This window comes from Pantherophis guttatus, chromosome 8 (assembly GCF_059756535.1).
Source record: "Pantherophis guttatus breed Tessera chromosome 8, ASM5975653v1, whole genome shotgun sequence".
NCBI lineage: Eukaryota > Metazoa > Chordata > Lepidosauria > Squamata > Colubridae > Pantherophis > Pantherophis guttatus.
This window is the reverse complement of record NC_142070.1, coordinates 3832837-3853745: the sequence shown is the minus strand read 5'-3', so window position 1 is coordinate 3853745 and position 20909 is coordinate 3832837. Positions and strand designations below refer to the sequence as shown.

General features: G+C 47.6%; 1 protein-coding gene across 5 annotated transcripts in view; it reads right to left on the bottom strand.

Annotated features, from left to right (window-relative positions):
* Positions 1–3483: 3483 nt before the first annotated feature.
* LZTS3 (leucine zipper tumor suppressor family member 3) overlaps positions 3484–20909 on the bottom strand; it is a 39778-nt gene continuing 22352 nt past the window's right edge. For 2 of the 5 annotated variants that reach the window (XM_034405115.3, XM_087874813.1), the window contains 3 exons: positions 8697–9141; positions 5837–6670; positions 3484–4217 (listed from right to left, as the gene is read on the bottom strand). In XM_034405115.3, coding sequence (XP_034261006.3) covers positions 3495–4217; positions 5837–6670; positions 8697–9116 — 1977 coding nt within the window. In that variant the 5' untranslated portion in view covers positions 9117–9141 and the 3' untranslated portion in view covers positions 3484–3494. Of the gene's footprint in view, positions 4218–5836; positions 6671–8696; positions 9583–20909 lie in introns of those variants that run through there. The other 3 variants (XM_087874815.1, XM_087874812.1, XM_087874814.1) reach the window with 3 other exon arrangements.

Here is a 20909-nt window from a genome sequence, read left to right as displayed (position 1 = left end):
CCGGTGGTGAAATCCAAATTTTTTTAATACCGGTTCTGTGGGTGTGGCTTGGTGGGTGTGGTGTGGCTTGGTGGGCATGGCAGGGGAAGAACACTGCAAAATCTCCATTCCCACCCCACTCTGGGGCCAGCCAGAGGTGGTGTTTGCCGGTTCTCCAAACTACTCAAAATTTCCGCTACCAGTTCGCCAGAACCTGTCAGAACCTGCTGGATTTCACCCCTGCAACCGGCCCTCAATTAGGCCAAAATTTGTCCCACCTCAGTAGTTGAATTCTATGTAGAACTTCATTTTATCCTTTCTCCTTGCTCATCCCATTCTCTTCCTTCCATAGCTCCGTTCCATTCTTGGTGGATCCCAAGAAATTGAAAACAGGAACGAAGCACTGGCAGTCCTCGACTTACAAGAGTTATTTCAGTGACCGTTCAAAGTTTACAATGGCACTGAAAAAAAGGGACTTAACGACCGATTTTCATGCTTATGGCATGGTGATTTACGTTCGGATGTTTGACATCTGGTTTGTACTTATGACGGTTGCGGTGTCCTGGGGTGTGGGGTGGGGGTCACATGATCCCCTTTTGCGACCTGACGAGCAACGTCAACGGGGAAAGCCAGATTCACTTAACCACCGTGTTGCTAACTTAACAACGGCAGCGTTCCACTTAACCACTGTGGCAAGAAAAAGTCGTTGGAGGGGGTTAAAACTCGCTTGACAACTGTCTTAGCGATAGAAATTTTGGGCTCGGCTGCGGTCTCTAAGACGAGGACTACCTGTAGAGAATCTTAAAAAGACCAACTCGTCTTGTAAGTGGAACGCAGAAACGCCGATTCTGGATCCACAACCTTCGCCTGCAATGAAGATCTTTCCATCGGCAAATCAGGAACATGATGTGGGACAGAGCTGGATTGGACAAAGAGCTACAACCAGGAGGATACGAAGATACTCCCTGAATTCACTAGCTCCAATCTTTAGTCTAGAGCAGGAATCTCCAACCTTGGCAACTTTAAGCCTGGAGGACTTCAACTCCCAGAATTCCCCAGCCAGCTGGCTGGGGAATTCTGGGAGTTGAAGTCCTCCAGGCTTAAAGTTGCCAAGGTTGGAGACCCCTGGTCTAAAGGACCTCACCGTACCCCACAGTTATATAACAGTGCCAGAAGGACCCAGTCACAACCATCCATGGATGGTGGATCAGGGTTGCTTCCGAACCTAAGATCACTCTGAAAGGATTTCAAATGATGTCCCTTAATTTCTGACAGGCTTTTAAAAAAAGGAATCCTATAATTGAAGACTACTTTTAAACTGCTCAACAGGTAGGTAGGGGTTCCTCTCAATGAAGCTTGGGAATGGTCGTTTTTCTCAGAGAAACGTGGCATTCTTTGGGCGAGACACACACCGTCTTCTCCTGGAGTGATGGAAGTTAAAAGAGAGTTTCACCGAGGGATAGAGCAAAAGAGCAGGTGGGTCAGAAAAATCCCACCTGCCCTGACTTCAGAACTTCTATTCTCATAGAAGAGAATATTTGTAGCTCCGGGTTGAATTGAGGAGTCCTTGGTGCTCTCTGAGCTCGGGGCTTTTCTTGCAGACGTTTCATGACCCAGCTAGGTAACATCATCAGTGCTAGAAAGGAGTGGGGTTTGCTCTCTGTTTATATACAAGTTGGTGCTGGTGGGAGGTTATGCCAGGTAGTTCCTTCGTTAGGCTGTTGTTTATTGTTCGCTTGAGTTGGTAGTTCCTTGATTGGGGTACATACACCAAGCCTCTTGAGGACTGGTCTAGTATTAATCTCAGTTTTAATCTCTGCCTTATCTGGGTGATGATTGCTGGTGAGGAAGTGTTTTTTGTTTCCTTTGGGGCTTTTTGATTGTCTCTTTTGAATGGCGTGTAAGTGTTGTTTACCCCTATGTGTCTGTTGATGGCTGATTTGTCGGAGTGCCCAGCTTCCAGGAATTCTCTAGCATTTATGGACTTCACTTGGTCTAGGACAGTAATGGCGAACCTTTTCGGCACTGCATGCTCATCTGGGTCGCAATTCAGATGAGGAGCTGGCCAGGGCCATACGTGCACCTGAAAATAAACTTCCAGTTGCCCCGGCCAGCTATTCTTTTGGGTTTCTGGCACACATGCGTGTGCGACGATAAAGTGGCCGGCGCTCATGATCACGCAGAAAAACAGAAGATCAGCTTTTCCAGTTTCTGTTGTGGCCCGCCAGCGGCCTGCACGGATTGTTGCTGATCCCGACGACGAGGAGGCTGGTGTGGTGCTGTGCCAGCAGCCTGTGCAGCTGGCGCTTGAGTCGGACAGTGAGGAGGCTGGAGAAGATGTGGTGCCAGAGACAGGGATTCAGTCAGGGCCTTCAGAACCTCCAGAGGCTCCTTTAAGTGAAGAGGATGAAGAGGAGGAGCCTCTTCTCAGTGCACGGGCGCGCAGAGCTGCCAAAAGGCAGGAGTGGTTCCTCAGGAGGAGGTCTCCTCAAGAGTAAGGCTTGGGGCTAATTGGCCACTCCCTTAGCCTATTTAAGAAAGCACACAGCTTGTAACAAGCTGCAGGAAACAACTTTAGTTCGCTAATCATTGAGTTGGGATATCTCTGCAACTTTGCTTCTGAGCTTTCTGCCAACTCCAGTAAGACTCTAACTATCTTATCTGTGGAATTCTGGCAGGCTGTTAAGAATGCTTATTAAGAGCTGGCATTTGCTAAAACTGCGTTATTTGAGTAAACTAAGTTTTGTTCAGAGTTTGTGCGTGCTGTGTTCTTTGGGATCCGTAGCTGGGGCAGAACAGTTTCCAGCTGGGGCAGAACAGTTTCCGGCCCTGCTACGCGCACGAAGGCGTGATCATCGTGCGTGCATGTGCGCCAGAAACCCAGAAGAGGAACGGGTGATGCCGTGTGTGCCAGGCGACATGGCTCCGCGTGCCACTTCGGACACGCGTGCCATAGGTTCGCCATCATGGATCTAAGACGATCACCCTTTCCCAGCTGAAACTATAGTTAAATCTATGTCCATATGTAGGAGTTTTCATCTTCTGTTGGAGACACTCTGCTGGTCTCCTGCCTGTTTATCCTACAAAACATCGATGATGTTACCTAGCTGGGTCATGAAACATCTGCAAGGAAACGACCAAGCTCAGAGAGCCCCCAAGGACCCCACAGAGCCAAGCGTGCCATGTGAAGAATTCGAGAAGGGAGCCGAGATTGTAGCACATTGGAGTCAGAACAGAAAGAGCAGCAACTAAAAGCCCACAGGACAACACACAAGACCTCCTGATGTCAAACCATCCCTGGAACACAAAAGTACACCAGTGGCTTCCCCCCCCCCCAACCTCCCCACCCCATAAAAGTAATTTGTAGAGCACCGAAGTATATCTGAGGGGCCAAGTGCAAAGATTTAGGCTGCTGGTTACGTCACATATTCTACTTGGGAAGATCTCCAGCTGAATTACAGGCACCATAATTAGGAAAAAACATTGTCCTCCAAAATGCCTCGGTTTTCTTTTCCTTAGATTTCTGTGGACTCTATCCTTTCCAGTCTGGATGGAGTCCACGTTTTCTTTTCATCCGCGGCGTGAGAGAGGCTGTTGGCCTTGTTGGCCATCTCGTTCACCTTGTGCTCCAGGAGTTGGTTCTTCTGATACATCTCCACATAGTTCAACTGCAGTTGCTTCTGATACTTGATGACTTTCTCTTTCTCGTCTTGCCACGTGCAACGTTCCTCCTCGAAGTCCAAAATCTGCTGCTCCCGTAACTGGCGCTCCGCTTTCAACTCCGCCTGGAGCCTCTCCACTTCTCTCCTCAAGGCGTTGAGGTTCTCCTCGCTCTGCCGTTTCATCTTGGCCTCGTCGCTCTCGCAGGCCAAGGGGTCCCTCGCCGTGAGCTTCTCCGGGAGTTCCGAAACGACGTGATTGGGGTGTCCTCCCAGGTGAGCCAAGGTCTGCTTCAAGTTGGAGACTTCCAGCTCACACTGGCTGAGCTTCTCCCTCAGCATCTGGACCTCTGCCATCTTGAGCTGCAGCTCATTCTCACAGAAGTCCAGGCTGACGCTTTTGGTGCTGTAGGAGTCCTTCAGAGTCATGAACTGCTCTTCTTTCTCTCGGAGGAAGCTCTTGCCTTCTTTGAGTTGGGTACGCAGCCCAACGATCTCGTTCAGCTTCTGGGACACGTCCGCTTGAGAATCCTTCAGCTGTTGCTTCAGCAGGGAGATCTCACCTGCCTTTTGGCACACCTGGATGAGAGAGAGAGAGATTCTCATGAGATCACGTCTTAAACGAAGTCAGTTGCTGGGCAGGACCCGATGTTGTCTCAAGAGCTGCACAGGGAATAAAACTGAGCCCTTTTGAAGTCCTACAATCACCTGATAGACTGTCCCAAAGGTGCTTTTTCAAGAGGAAAAAGGAAAGGGGAAAGAAAGGGAAAGAAGGGGAAGGAAAGGGAAGGAAAGAAGGAAAGAAAAGGAAAGAAGGAAAGGAAAGGAAAAAAGGAAAGTAAAGGAAAAAAGGAAAAGAAAGGGAAGAGGAAGGAAAGGAAGGGAAGGGAAGGGAAGAAGGAAAGGAAAGGAAAGGAAAGGAAAGGAAAGGAAAGGAAAGGAAAGGAAAGGAAAGGAAAGGAAAGGAAAGGAAAGGAAAGGAGGAAAGGAAAGGAAAAGAAAGGGAAGAGGAATGAAGGGAAGGGAAGGGAAGGAAAAAAGTAAAGGAAAGAGGAAGGAACGGAAGGAAAGGAAAGAAGGAAAGGAAAGAAGGAAAGGAAAAGAAAGAGGAAGGAATGGAAGGGAAGGGAAGGGAAGAAGGAAAGGAAAGGAAAGGAAAGGAGGAAAGGAAAGGAAAAGAAAGGGAAGAGGAAGGAAGGGAAGGGAAGGGAAGGAAAAAAGGAAAGGAAAGAGGAAGGAACGGAAGGAAAGGAAAGAAGGAAAGGAAAGAAGGAAAGGAAAGGAAAGGAAAGAGGAAGGAACGGAAGGAAAGGAAGGGAAGAAGGGAAGGGAAGGGAAGGAAAGGAAAAAAGGAAAGGAAAGAGGAAGGAACAGAAGGAAAGGAAAGGAAAGAAGGAAAGGAAAAGAAAGGAAAGGAAAGAGGAAGGAAGGGAAGGAAAGGAAAGGAAGGGAAGAAGGGAAGGGAAGGGAAGGAGGTGGGAGAAAGGAAGGAAAAAGGAAAGGAAAGGAGGTAGGTGGGAGGAAGGAAAGGAATGGAAAGGAAAGAGGTGGGAGGAAGGAAAGGAAAGGGAAGGGAAGGGAAGGAAAAGAAAGGAAGGGAAAGGAAAGAGGTGGGAGGAAGGGTTAGGGTTAGGGTTTGCAGTATCCTTCCCCCAGGAGTGGGGATTTTGCAGTATCCTTCCCCTGGAGTGGAGTGGGAATGGGGATTTTGCAATATCCTTCCCCTGGAGTGGGGTGGGAATGGGGATTTTGCAGTATCCTTCTCCTGGAGTGGGGAAGGAATGGTGATTTTGCAGTATCCTTTCCCCAGGAGTGGGGAGGAAATGGGGATTTTGCAGTATCCTTCTCCTGGAGTGGGGAGGAAATGGGGATTTTGCAGTATCCTTTCCCCAGGAGTGGGGAGGAAATGGGGATTTTGTAGTATCCTTCCCCTGGAGTGGATTGGGAGTGGAGATTTTGCAGTATCCTTCCCCTGCCACGCCCACCAAGCCACACCACACCACGCCCACAGAACCGGTAATAAAAAAATTTGAATTTCACCACCGGAGCACATGGTGCCTCAGGGTGGCCGAATGGATGGTCGTAAGTTGAGGACTACCCGTAGTTAGAAGAGGAAGGAGTAAAAGAAGACTCTTCTTTCTCAAAACCAGCCACACTTAGGAGGCCACTGCACGGTGTTGACCCTGGTTGACTCTCACCTCCCATTTGGTCTCTTCAATCTTGGGAAGAAAGTCAGCCTGTTCTTTTTTGAAAGCCACAAATTTCTTCTCCAGCTCTTCTCGCTGTTGAAGGAGCTGAGCGACGTCATCCTGGAGCTTCTTCTTCTCCTGCTGGAGCTTAAAGATCTGGAGCTGGAGAGTTTGTTGAGCTCGCTGGGCTTTCTTGGAGACCTGCTGGAGCTTGTTGGCGTAGTTCTGCCTCAGCTCGTCCATCTCCCGTTCCCAAATCTTTTGTTTCTCCTCAAAGACTTGGTAGATGGCCGCCTCGCTCTTGTCCAGGTTCCTCCTCATCTGGAGGACTTCCTGTTCCTTCTCCCACAGGCGGTTCTCCAAGTCTTGGATGATGTCGTCCGTGGAAGGCGAGTGGAAAGGCATCGTTTCGTTGAGATGGTTGAGTCGGCTGAAGGAAGAGGTGCTCTTCGTGGAAGACCGGCCGCTGTCTGAGGTAGATATCCCGTTGTATCCCACAACGTTCTTCTCGCCGTAGGTGGTCCCGATGCGGTTGATGTGACTGGTGGACGCGCTCATGGGTCCCACGTGCTGGCTGTAGCCCGTGCCGTACGTGGGCAAGCTGGTTAAAGAGTTGCGGCCAGAATCGGAGAGACCAACTCCTGGGTTGGTAGTCCTGTTAAGGCTGGCCTTCTCCAGGCTGCTTTTGACCGGCGCAGGACTATTGCTGTGCGTGTGGTTTAACGTCTTGCGGTTCTCGGTGGCAACGCCATTGTTCTGCGGTGGACACAGGTTTTGCATGGAATGGAAGTTTTTAGGAACAACTGGTTTAAAGGCTGAAGGTCTAACTAAGGGCTCAGTATTCTGAAAGGGAAAAGAAGAAGAAGACATCAAGTAAAACAGTTCAATTTATTTATCTATTTACCTATCTATCTATCTATTTACCAATCTATTCACCTACCTACCTACCTATTCATCTATTTACCTACCTACCTACCTATCTATCTACCTACCTACCTATCTCTTTACCTATTTACCTACCTATCTATTTACCTATTTACCTACCTACCTATTTACCTACCTGTCTACCTACGTACCTGTCTACCTACCTACCTACCTACCAGTATCTATCATCTATCTATCTCTACCTCCCTACCTCTATCAACTATCCATCATCCATCTATCTATCTATCTATCTATCTATCTATCTATCTATCTATCTATCTATCTATCTATCTATCTATCTATTTACCTATCTATTTACCTACCTATTTACCTATTTATCTATTTACCTATTTACCTACCTACCTACCTACTTACCTGTCTACCTACGTACCTGTCTACCTACCTACCTACCTACGTACCAGTATCTATCATCTATCTATCTCTACCTCCCTACCTCTATCAACTATCCATCATCTATCTATCTATCTATCTATCTATCTATCTATCTATCTATCTATCTATCTATCTATCTATCACGTTTATTAAATTTATTTATTACATTTCCAGATAGACCTCGACTTAAAACAGTTCTCATTTAGGGACTGTTCAAAGTTACAACAGCACTGGAAAAAAAAGTGACATATGACCGTTTTTCACACTTACGACCACTGTGGCATCCTCATGGTCACGTGATCAAAATTCAGACGCTTGGCAACTGGCTCGTATTTATGATGGTTGCAATGTCCCCGGGGTTGCATGATCCCCTTTGCGACCTTCTGACAAACAAAGTCAATGGGGAAGCCAGATTCGCTTAACAAATGTGTTGCTCACTTAACAATAAGTTTGTTGAACAACTGTGGCAAGAAAGGTCGTAAAACAGGGCAAAACTCACTTAACAGGTACCTCGTTGAGCAACGGAAATGTGAGGCTCAATTGTGGTCGTAAATCAAGGACGGCCTGAACCGGAAAGGCATGGAAGACAAGCACCATTCTTCCTAAAGCCGCCCATAGAGCCACTTGGAAACAAGATGGGCAGCAAGTAAATTTAATAAATAAAGCAACATCTTAGGTCAGGGGTGGGGAATTGTGGCCCCTTTAGGACCTGTGGACTTCAACCCCCAGAATTCCTCAGCCAGCATGAGGAATGATGGCCCTTTTATGATTTGTGGACTTCAACCCCCAGAATTCCTCAGCCAGCATGGGGAATGATGGCCCTTTTATGACTTGTGGACTTCAACCCCCAGAATTCCTCAGCCAGCATGAGGAATGATGGCCCTTTTATGACTTGTGGACTTCAACCCCCAGAATTCCTCAGCCAGCATGGGGAATGATGGCCGTTTTATGACTTGTGGACTTCAATTCCCAGAATTCCTCAGCCAGCATGAGGAATGATGGCCCTTTTATGACTTGTGGACTTCAACCCCCAGAATTCCTCAGCCAGCATGGGGAATGATGGCCCTTTTATGACTTGTGGACTTCAATTCCCAGAATTCCTCAGCCAGCATGAGGAATGATGGCCCTTTTATGACTTGTGGACTTCAACCCCCAGAATTCCTCAGCCAGCATGGGGAATGATGGCCCTTTTATGACTTGTGGACTTCAATTCCCAGAATTCCTCAGCCAGCATGAGGAATGATGGCCCTTTTTTAAAAATGTGATTTATATGCCGCCCTTCTCCGGAGACTCAGGGCGGCTTAGAGTTCCTCAGCCAGCATGAGGAATGATGGCCGTTTTATGACCTGTGGACTTCAACTCCCAGAATTCCTCAGCCAGCATGGCTGTCTCAGGAACTCTGGGAGTTGAAGTCCACAAGTCCTAAAGGGGCCACCCCTATTAGGTTCTCTGTTGACTGGCACAGAACCAACCACCATCTTGAAGGTTGGACTAGAAGACCTCCAAAGTCCCTTCCAACTCTTCCGATTCTCATCTGAAGATGGACACCCACCTGGTCCAGTTTCCCAGAGACTGGCAATATCTTTGGTGGTTTATTGGCTTCTCTGTACTGGGGCAGCGGCGGAGGCATGTTCTTCTCGTTGTTGGCCGCCACGTTCCCACCAACATCGCTCTTTCCTTTCTCACACTTGCGCAAGTCCCCGTTGATGTAGATGGAACCGGAGACCTTCTCCTCCCCGGCGTGACGCGTGGAGAGAGAGTAGCTACTCCGCGTCCCGTCCAGCGGCTGGTTGGTGTTCTGAGGCCTGGTGACCACCAGGCTCTTCACCCCAAAGTCTTTTTCATGAGCGACGCCGCTGCCCACGCTGCTCTGCGAGGTGGATTCGGAGCTTCTGGGGTGGAAGGCATGGAAGGTCTCCTGGTTGTGGTAGCTGGCATCACTCAGGATGGAGAGGGTCTCTAATTTGGCCATGGCAAAAGGTGGGAAGTCAGTGGCTCTGGAAGAAAGAGAAGAAAACAGCCCCACCCCCCAAAAAAAGAGCATAGTGGGGGGGAAAAATGCTATTTTTTCCCCCCCTATGCAGTAGTGAGCATTAAAGAAACATGGAACCTGTAGCACAATCGTCTGGGAGCTCTTAAATTTAAGACTAGGAATAAGGATGAATCTCATTTTGGAAGAGAATATTTTCTCTTCCAAAACCAGAGGAGCCTGGTTTAGCTCAACAGACAGAAGCACTGTAATTTAACACCAGCTGTCTGCAATTAAAGTAAGATCGAATCTCTCCAAGGCTCAAGGTTGACTCAGCCTTCCATCCTTTCTAAGGTAGGTAAATTGAGGACCCAGTTTGTGGGGGCAATAAGCTGACTTTGTATAAAATATACAAAAGGATGAAGGCTATTGCTTAACGCACTGTAAGCCGCCCTGAGTCTCCGGAGAAGGGCGGCATATAAATCAAATTTATATATATATAAATATATATATATTTGTAGCTCAGGGGTTGAATTGTGGGGTGCTTGATGCTTTCAGAACTTGGTTGTTTTCTTGCAGACCATTTCATGATCCAGCTAGGGAGCATCATCCGTGCTAGAAAAGAGTTGGGTTTGGGGAGAGGAGGAGGAGGAGGAGGAAAAGGAGGAGGAGGAGGGAGGGAGGGGTTCTTGGTGCTCTCTGAGCTTGGTAGGGTTTTTTTTGCAGATGTTTCATGACCCAACTAAATAACATCATCAGTGCTAGAAGGGAGTGGGAAAGGAGGAGGAGGAGGAGGAGGAGGATTGTGGGTTTTTTTTGGTGCTCTCTGAGCATGGTGCTTTCCTTGTAGATGTTTCATTACCCAACTAGATAACATTAAAAAGAGCCTTGGTGGCACAGCGGACTAAACTGCTGTTAAAGTAGCACTTAGCTGCCAGCTGCCTGCAATTACTGCGAGTTCGAATCTCACCAGGCTCAAGGTTGACTCAGCCTTCCATCCTTCCGAGGTAGGTGAAATGAGGACCCGGATTGTGGGGGCAATAAGCTGACTTTGTATAAAAAAGAACACCGCTTGGGGGGGGGGGCGCGAAAGCCCTACTAAGCAGATATATAGAAAAGTATGAAGGCTATTGCTTAATGCATTGTAAGCCGCCCTGAGTCTCTGGAGAAGGGCGGCATATAAATCGAACAAACAAATAAACAAATAAATAAATACATAATCAGCGCTAGAAGAGAGTGGGGTGAGATCCCTGTTATATGCAATTGTTTGCCATGCCAGTGTTGTGTTTGTGTGTGTGTGTGTGTCTGATTTTCTCCTTGATAGTTCCTTGATTAGGGAGTTAGTTAATTAGGGAATTGTTTGATCAAGGAACTTTAATTCAGGGAGTCCTCGGTGCTCTCTGTGCTTCGTTCTTTTCTTGCACATTTCATTATCCAACTAGGCAATATCATCAGTGCTGCAAGGGGATGGGGTTTGCAGAAAGGAGGAAGAGGAGGAGGAGGGGGGGGGGAGGAGGACTGTGGGGTCCTTGGTGCTCTCTGAGCTTGGTGGTTTTCTGGCAGACGTTTCATGATCCAAATAGGTAACGTCATCAGTGCTAGAAGGGAGTGGGGTTTGGGAATAGGAGGTGGAGAAGAGGAGTTGAAAAGAAGAGGAGGACTTCATGAGATCCTTTGTGTTCTCTGAGCTTGGTGTGGTTTTTTTTGCAGACGTTTTATGACCCAACTAGGTAACATCATCAGTGCTAGGAGGGAGTGGGGCTTGCAGAGAGGAGAAGGAAGAACAGGAGAAGGAGGGGAAGAATGAGGAGGAGGAGAACTGTGCGGTCCTTGGTGCTCTCTTAGCTTGGTGGTTTTCTTGCAGATGTTTCATGACCCAACTAAATAACATCACCAGTGCTAGGAGGGAATGGGAGAGGAGGAGGAGGAGGAGGAGGAGGAGGAGGAGGAGGAGGAGGAGGAGGAGGAGGAGGAGGAGGAGGAAAATTGTGGGGTCCTTCTGTGCTCTCTGAGCTTGATGATTTTCTCACAGGCGTTTCATTACCCAACTAGATAGTATCATCAATGTTAGAAGGAGGGTGATTGGCGGAGAGAAGGACGTCTGTGAAGTCTATACTTGTCTCTGAGTGTGTTGGTTTTCTTGCAGACGTTTTGTTACCGAAGTAGATAACATCACCAGTGCTAGAAGGGAGTGGTATTTGCAGAGAGGAGGGGGAGGGGGAAAAGGGGGAGGGGGAAGAGGGAGGAGGAGGAGGAGGAGAACTGTGGGGTCCTTGGTGCTCTCTGAACTTGGTGGTTTTCTTGGCAGACATTTTATTATTCATTTATCAAACTAGGTAACCTCATCACGTGCAAAACAGAAGAACAGAACAACAAGCCTTGTGCAAAACAAAGGCAGAAGGGAAAAAGTTAATGTGTGTTGCATAGGTGGCTGAGCAAAGTTGCTTGGATTTTGGCTCCCAATGTACCCACAATCCATTCCAAGCGAGACCGCCCTTCAACAAACATTTACGTCCGCTTTAAAAACTGGACAGCAGTAACACCTGGCGATTCGGAGAGGTGTTACTTCTCCCACTTTCTAAAGGGTGAGAAAACTGCCCGGAAGGGAGACATTTCAGCAGCCAATGGAGATGCAAAGATCAGAAAAACACCCCTTCATTCGGTGTGCTGCCTCTCGTTTAGCTGTGAAAAGCCCAGGAATTGGGTCACAGCAAACCCTCACTGCTCTTTAGAAGGCCAGATCCTGAAGATGAAACTCAAATACTTTGGCCACTTAATGAGAAGGAAGGAAGGACTCGCTGGAGAAGAGCCGAATGCTGGGAAAGATTGAGGGCAAAAGAAGAAGGGGACGGCAGAGAACGAGGTGGCTGGATGGAGTCACGGAAGCAATCGGCGGGAGCTTCAATGGACTCCAGGGGATGGTAGAGGACAGGAAGGCCTGGAGGAACGTTGTCCATGGGGTCGTGATGGGTTGGACATGACTTCGCAACTAACAACAAAAATCCTTCAAGCTGTTGTGGTCCGCCAGCAGCCTGCGGAGCTGGCAGCAGAGTCAGACAGTGAGGAGGCTGGAGAGGACAATGGACCAGTCCTGGAGTCTGGGGAAGGCCCGGACGAGGGCTCTGCGTCGGAGGCAGAGATGGGGCCAGGGCCATCTGGGAGTGATGTGTGGACTCCGGAGCCTCCAGAGGCTGACAGCAGAGAGGCAGAGGAACAGGAGGAGCCTGTTCCTAGTGCATGCATGCGAAGAGCTGCCAGAAAGCAAGAGCAGCTAAAGCAAAAAGGACGACTTGGGAGTAAGGCCAAGAGATGATTGGCTCCTCTCAGAAGGCTTAAAAGAGCAGCAAGGGCTCTTGGGATCTTTGTAGGAAAGCAACGTTGCTACATTTGTTTCTTGTCGGTGTCTCTTGCTTCTGTACTTTGTTGGGTTTTGCCAAGAAAAGCCTTTGGCAGGGTGCCAAAGAAGACAAAGGTTGGTGATAAGGCCGAAGGACTGTTTATGAAGGATTTGTTTTGGAATTAATTCGGACTAAGCTGAGAATGAAGTAATTCTCAGCTGTTCTAATAAAACATGTTTGTTTAGGACTGATTGTGTCTGGTAATAACTACTTGAGCCTAGGTCACAACACAAGGATATTTTTAAAAAAATACTGAATCTGGGTGGCAAATATCCAGCCATACACAAGAGGGCATGCTTTTCGGTATGAAGGAAGCCCCCCACCCAGAAGATAAAATATTTCCCCTAAAGGAGAAATGGGGAAAAAAAATCTTAAGGGAGGCAGAAACCAGCCCCGGGGGGGGGTCTCCCTGCCCCAAGCAGAAACTGAGGAGGCCACCTTTTAGAAATGCAGATTTGGTAATCCGTTCGGAAAGATTGGGTCAGACGGAAACTCCAGATAAGCAGTTGGGCGAGCCAAAAGGATTGAGGGGATTAGCTCCGACAAGCACCTAGGATTTGCATTTCCTCTTTTGCCTATAGAGTAGGGGTGTCAAACTCGATTTCATTGAGGGCTGCATCAGGGTTATGTTTGACCTGGGGGGGCGTGGCCAGGGTGGGGGGGCCCAGCTCAACACCACTCATTTGGGGGGTGCGTGTGGGGGCCCGAGCACTCTGCCAGTGAAAATGAGTCGGGAGGGCCGCGTTTTCACTGGGAGCTCGTTTTCGCTGGCAGAGGCACCATGGGCCAGTCTGTCGCTGGTTCCAGGGTGGCCCCATGGGCCTCGAGTTTTTTTTAATTTGATTTATATGCTGCCCTTCTCCGAAGACTCAGGGCGGCTTACAATGTGCTCAGCAATAGCCTTCATCCTTTTGTATATTTATACAAAGTCAGCTTATTGCCCCCACAATCCGGGTCCTCAATTTACCTACCTTAGAAAGGATGGAAGGCTGAGTCAACCTTGAGCCTTGGCGAGATTCGAACCTGCAGTAATTGCAGGCAGCTGGTCTTAATAACCAGCTTAATAACAGGGTGCCTTAAACCCCTGTACTACCAAGGCTCTTTGACATCCCTGCTGTAAGAGCCACTCATGACCCCATAGGAATCTGACTCTGACAACAGCCAATAGACTATTAAAGGACATGTTCTTGCACAGGAACAGGAAGCTCAAATACAAAGCCCAAAGAAGGTATAAAAAACCGACCCACTCTCAACTCTATTTGGTCAGCTGCCCCAGAACCACATGCTGTTGGTGGTTCCGTTCACCACTAAACAGAATCTTCCTTTCCAGTCAGCCTCCATTTTATTTCCAGTGCCTTTCTCCTGGCTTGGACCTGAACCAGATGGATTTTCCTTCCAACAAGTATATTTACAACGGCACTGAAAAAAGTAACTTATGACCACCCCAGAAACATGCTGCTGTCACTGAAGTTTCTGGCTACTAAATAAGCCGAGGCCTCCTTTCCAAAATGCAGCCTGCCTCCATTTTATTTCCAGCATCTGGCTTTGAACTGGGGTCAGAATTTTCTTCCAACACCATAACTTTTTCCTACCACCAGAGAAACCAGCACCAGAAATAACAGGTGTGAACTGTCAGCTCCAAACTTTCCTTTCAGAGCAGGTAATCCTCAACTTTCGACCACAATTCAGCCCCAAATTTCCGTTACTAAGCAAGACAGGTAGTTCCATGAGTTGGGGCCCCATTTTACAATCTTTCATTGCTTTCTGCGGTTAAGGAATTCGCTGCGATTGTTAAGTTAATCACACCGTCGTTAAGTGAAACTGGCTTCCCCGTCGGTGATGCTTGTTCAGAAGGTCACCCAAAAAAAAGGGGGGATCACGTGACCCCAGGACACTGCGACCGTCGTAAATATGAACCAGTTACCAAGTGTCTGAATTTCAATCACGTGCCATAGGGACGCTGCAACGGTCGTTAAGTGTGAAAAAAAATGGTCATGAGTCGCTTTCTTCAGCGATGTTATAACTTTGACCAGTCACTAAATGAACTGTTGTAAATCGAGGAACGCCTGTACCGTATAATAGTGCTTCTCAACCTTGCCAACTGAAAGATGGGGTGGACTTCCAACTCCCAGAATCCCGCCCGCCAACATGCGTGGACTTTAATTCTCCAGCAAGCAATGCTCGAAGTTTGAAAAACACTGCGCTCGAAGATGATACGCTAGACTCGCAGAGGACTAGCCTCTTGCTTGCTTTTTTAAAATTCGCTTGAACTGGATTAAAATCTTCACCAATTCGGCTGGATAAACCGCATCCTCTAAATCCGAGATCTGATTTCCTCCTCGGTGTTCAACTTGGCCCTGACGGGATGGACGGATTGTTCTAAGCAAAGCTATCTGGAAGGCTGATTTTTCCTAATTCCAACGCAATTAAACCTTTAATAAAGTTTTTATGACTGCTTTTCTCCGGAATGCTTTTTGTTTACTTTGGCTGAACCTGGGGAGGATTTACTCCACGAAACTCCACTAAACCCACAGTCAATATTTAACCAGCCCCTCCCCACTCCAAAGGCATTGGCTTTCCAAAAACCCATTAAAAGATTTATTTAAAAAAAGAAAGAAAAAAAAAAGAAAAAAAATGCTTTTCTTTTATTGATGCCAATCTCAGCGGCTCTTTCCGCAGGGAGGGATGCTGGCGGCTGAATTGGAGCTATTTGCTTTGCTAATTCTAGGTTCACGACCCCACCCCTTTCAAAATGTTCAAAGGAAACTCACATATTTTTTGGGGGGGCTAAATTATGGTATATAGGTCAGGGATGGCTAACGTTTTTGCCATCGCCTGCCAAAAGAGCCTTGGTAGTACAGTGATCTAAAGCACCCTGTTATTAAGACCAGCTGCCTGCAATTACTGCAGGTTCGAATCTCGCCAGGCTCAAGCTTGACTCAGCCTTCCATCCTTTCTAAGGTAGGTGAAATGAGGACCCAGTTTGTGGGGGCAATAAGCTGACTTGGTATAAATATACAAAAGTATGAAGGCTATTGCTTAGCGCATTGTAAGCCACCCTGAGTCTCCGGAGAAGGGCGGCATATAAATCAAATTAAAAAAAAAAAAATTAAAGTGGGGGGAGCGTGGGGGGGGTCATGCACGCGCGTGCCCACACCTAAAGTTCAATGCCCCCCTGCCCCGTCACACCACGCATGCGTGTGTGACCCCCCCGCGGTCCCCTCACTTTTGTCACGCGACGGCAAAAAGGTTACTGGTGGGCCTGGTAGGCCCGTTTTTCACCCTCCCCAGGCTCCAGAGCCTTTCTTGGAGCCTGGGGAGGGCGAAAACGGCTTCCCCCGCCATCCCAAGGCCCTCTGGAGGCCAGAAACGGCCCGTTTCCCAACTTCTGGTGGTCCTGGAAGGCCCATTTTGTGCCCTCCCCAGGTTCCAGAGGCTTTCTTGGAGCCTGGAGAGGGTGAAAACTGTCTCCCCCCCCACGCCCTCCCGGAGGCCCTCCAGAGGCCGGAAATAGCCCATTTCCTTACTTCCGGTGGGCCCGGAAGGCCGGAAAATCAGCTGGCCGGCGCACACATGCGCACTGGAGCTGAGCTCATTATTTTTAGGTAGTAAAACCTCATTATTCAGGTTAAATTGCCGCGTTGGCACTTTGCGATAAATAAGTGGGTTTTGGGCACTCGGTCTCTAAAAAGTTCGCCATTCACTGTCCTACACCATTTCAGACAATTGGTTGCCCAGTCTCTTCTTAAAAACCTCCAATGATGAAGCACCCACAACTTCTGGTGGCATGCTGTTCCACCGGTTAATTGTCCTCACTGTTAGGGAATTTCTCCTTAAATTCCAGGTTGCTTCTCTCCTTGATAGTTTCCATCCATTGTTTCTTATCCTGCCCACTGGTGCTTTGGAGAATAATTTGACCCCCTCTTCTTTGGGGTAACCCCTCAAATACTGGAATACTAATATTATGCCCCCTCCCCAGTCCTTCTTTTCTCTAAATTAGCCAAACCCAACTCCTTCAACCGTTCTTCGTAGGTTTTTTATTTATTTATCTCATTTATAACTCATTTATCCCCACCCCACCCCAAGGCCTGATTTGAGTAACTTTGAAGAAGTTGAATGAGTCCCCAGAATTGTATAATTTTATTTATTTTTAAATGATGCACCAGTGAGTTTGGGAACTCCTAAACCTTCCATTAGCAGCACAGGGGGGGAAAAGGGGCGAGAAAAGAAAACAGAGAGAATTGCTTGTGTCTTTTCCGAGCCAATAATGAGATAATTGTAGGGTTTTCTTGTCTGGAAAACAATATTGCAGTTTCTGGCTTGCATCGCCCATGGGTGGAAGACAAAGGACAATTAAGACTGACACTGATTGAAACAAACAACTATGCAATAGTAACGATGGCAGAAAAGCAAAATCGTTCTTCCTTGTCCTCAGTTTCCCCTGTCCTTACATCCGTGTTAAATTCGACCATGTAGGTCCTGGAAAAATATATATATATATATATATTCTGAGATCAGAACGTGCCTATCTTGAGAACAATTTTTAAAATCTGACTTATTTTTTATTCCGCCTTTTGTTATTTTGATAAATAACTTCAGGCGGCAAACAAAGCTAACTAATCCTGCTTTCTCCTTCTATTTTCCCCACAACAATCCTGTGAGGTGGCTTGGCCTAAGAGATTCACCCAGCTGGCTTTCATGCCTAAGGCGGGACTAGAACTCAGTGTCCTCTGGTGATCGGTCCAAAGTTACACCCAATCGGCTTTCATGCCTAAGACGGAACTAGAATTCACAATTCCCTGCTGATTGGCCCAAAGTCACCCAGCTGGCTTTCATGCCTAAGGTGGGACTAGAACTCACTGTCTCCTGGTGATTGGCCCAAAATCACCCAGCCGGCTTTCATGCCTAAGGCGAAACTAGAACTCACTGTCTCCTAGTGATTGGCCCAAAATCACCCAGCCAGCTTTCATGCCTAAGGCAAAACTAGAACTCACCATCTCCTGGTGATTGGCCCAAAATCACCCAGCCAGCTTTCATGCCTAAGGCGAAACTAGAACTCACCATCTCCTAGTGATTGGCCCAGAATCACCCAGCCAGGTTTCATGGCTATGGCGAAACTAGAACTCACCATCTCCTGGTGATTGGCCCAAAATCACCCAGCCAGCTTTCATGCCTAGGGCGAAACTAGAACTCACCATCTCCTGGTGATTGGCCCAAAATCACCCAGCCAGCTTTCATGCCTAGGGCGAAACTAGAACTCACCATCTCCTGGTGATTGGCCTACCTGTCGGACTTCATTGTTCCTGGTTGTAATTTAATTTAATTTAATTAATTAAATTTATATGCTGCCCCTCTCCGAAGACTCAGGGCGGCTCACAATACATTTTTAAAAAATCATTATAAAAAAACATTGAAAAATTAAAAACATTAAAAACTCATTCACACCATCCATGGCCGGATCTCGCCAGATCACAAGAGCGAGATCAACGGCTCCAGGCCTGCCGGAAAAACCAGGTCTTCACCGCTTTCCGTCAGGCCAATAGGGTGGGGGTAGTCTGGATCTCAGGAGGTAACTGGTTCCAAAGACCTGGGGCAGCCACAGAGAAGGCCCTCCCCTGCGGGCCCGCCAGCCGGCATTGTTTAGCTGACGGGACCCGGAGGAGACCAACTCTGTGGGATCTTACCAGTCGCTGGGAGCTATGCGGTAGAAGGCGGTCTCGAAGATAACCTGGCCCTGAGCCATGTAGGGCTTTAAAGGTAATAACCAACACCTTGAATTGTGACCGGAGACCAATGGGGAGCTAATGCAGCTCGCGGAGAATTGGTGTAATGTGGGTGTACCTAGGTGCACCCACGACAGCTCGCGCAGCTGCGTTCTGGACCAACTGTAGTCTCCGAACACTTTTCAAGGGTAGCTCCATGTAGAGCGAGGATCAGTTGTAAGTCCATTTTCCCAGGGCCACTGAAACTTTGAATGGTCTCCAAATCCATGCTTGTTAAGTAAATGACTCCCTGTTTGACATCAGCCTCCTTTCCACAACAGCTCCTATTGTGTAAAAGTGTAGAATCTTTGTACGCGAGAGTGCAAGGCAAGGAGCAGCTTACGGAATATCAATTCTGGGAACGAAGTAAGGGAAGAGTTTGACGTAGCTGCTTAAACAGCCAGAGAAAAATCAGGCTATTATTATTATTATTATTATTATTATTATTATTATTATTATTATTATTATTATTGGCAAGAAGTATGACAAAAGACGAGAAAGATTTAAGATCAGGTTGCCCTGGAAAGATATGAGAAAATTGGAAAGGGGGAGGCTGAGTCAAGCGAGAATTCCCACAAATTGCCTTAGATGAGAGAAAATGACTTAGATCCGTGATGGCAAACCTATGGCACGCGTGCCCAAAGTGGCACGCGAAGCCATGTCGCCCAGCACGTGTGGCCTTGCCTGTTTGTCTTCTGGATTTCTGGCCCGCATGTGCGCATAACAATCAGCTGTCCTTCCCGCGTGCGGCAGTGCCGAAAACCGGTGTGGTCATGAGCGCCAGCCAGCTGATCGTCGGGTGTGCATGCATGCCAGAACCCGGAAATTCAGCTTTTCCAGAATGCAATCTCTTTGTGCGCAGCAGTACCGAAAACCAACCTGTGTATACACGCCAGCCAGCTGATCGTCAGGGGTGCATGCACACTAGAACCCGAAAGTTCGGCTTTTCCGGAGTGCGGCCCAGACGAGCGCTCGCGCACGCGACGTTTCCATGTGAGTGCCGAAAAGGTTCGCCATCACTGACTTAGATGAATGAATAGAAGAGGAAACTCAACAAATTTGCAGATGACCCCAAACTGGTAGAAATAGTAGCCAACATCCCAAAAGGCAAGCTCAGGATCCCAAAGGATTTTGACAAAGTTGAGTGATGGGCCCTTATCCAATAAATCGAATTTGAATGTGGAGAAAAGCAAGATTTTACACCTGGGAAGGTGTAAAGTACGGATTAGGAGAAACCTGGCTCAAAAACAGTCACTGTGAGAGGGACCTTGGGAGTCCTAGTAAACGGTTGCTTAAACACGAGCCAGCTGTGTGCGGCAGCAGCCAAAAAAAGCTAATATGATCCTTGGTTGTATAAACAAGAGGTACAGAATCAAAATCACGTGAAGTGTTAGTACCGCTTTATAAAGGCTTAGTAAAGCCACACCTGGAGTACTTCATCCACTTTTGGTCACCACGTTACAAAAAAAAAGAGGTTGAGACTTTGGCAAAAGTGCAGAGAAGAGCAACTAAGATGATTTAAAGGCCCGGAGACGAAAACGTATAAAGAACAGTTGCAGGAATTGGGTTTGACTAGTCTAGGGAAGTCTAGGTCGTAAATCGAGGATTGCCTGTACCGAATTGGGGGAATGCCCAGCCAATGGCGGAATCTGAATTCACTTAACAACCGTGAGGGTAAAAGGTTATCAAATCCAGAATGTTTCACTGAATGGCCGACTCGCCGGGCAACCGAAATTCCGATCTCAATTGAGGTCGTAAATCGAGGACTATTTATACCAAATTGGGGGAATGCCCAGCCAAAATGGCGGAATGTGAATTCACTTAACAACCATGGAGGGGGGGGGGAAGGTTATCAAATCCAGAATGTTTCACTGAATGGCCGCCTCGCCGGGCGACCGAAATTCCGATCTCAATTGAGGTCGTAAATCGAGGACTATTTATACCAAATTGGGGGAATGCCCAGCCAAAATGGCGGAATGTGAATTCACTTAACAACCAGAGCAATTCATTTAACAACCGGAGTGGGGGGGGGAAGGTTGTAAAATCGAGAGTGTCTCACTGAACAGCCGCCTCTCGCTGGGCAACCGAAATTCCCCTCTCAATTGAGGCCGTAAATCGAGAACTACCTGTCCCGAATTGGGGGAATGCCCATGTCACGGTAGAAATCCCTTTCTATTTGGTTCTTTGTTTTTATTTCACAGCGTTCCTGGTCTCCTTCGGCTTAAACCGAACCAGAAACAAAAGCCGAGAATGGCCCAGCGCCAAAAAAAGGAATATTTCGGCATCAAAGCCATCGTTCTTTTTATCGGTTCCTGCCAGAAAAATCGGGCTCGGCTCCAGCCGGTTTCGCAAAGCTTCGGGTGTCACGGGAAGATAAAGGGAGCATTGTAACTCTCCCGTATTTGATGTCGCCCCCAGAAACGAATAATCTTTAAAAAAAATAAAAAATACAGGTTCACCTGCCTAGTTTTTTCTCCTGAAAGGGCCTCCTTTTATGCAGGTGGTCCCCAATTTACGACAATAATCTAAAAAAAATTAAAAATAGGTTCACCTGCCTAGTTTTTTTTCCTGAAAGGGCCTCCTTTTATGCAGGTGGTCCCCGATTTACGACCACAATAATCTAAAAAAAATTAAAA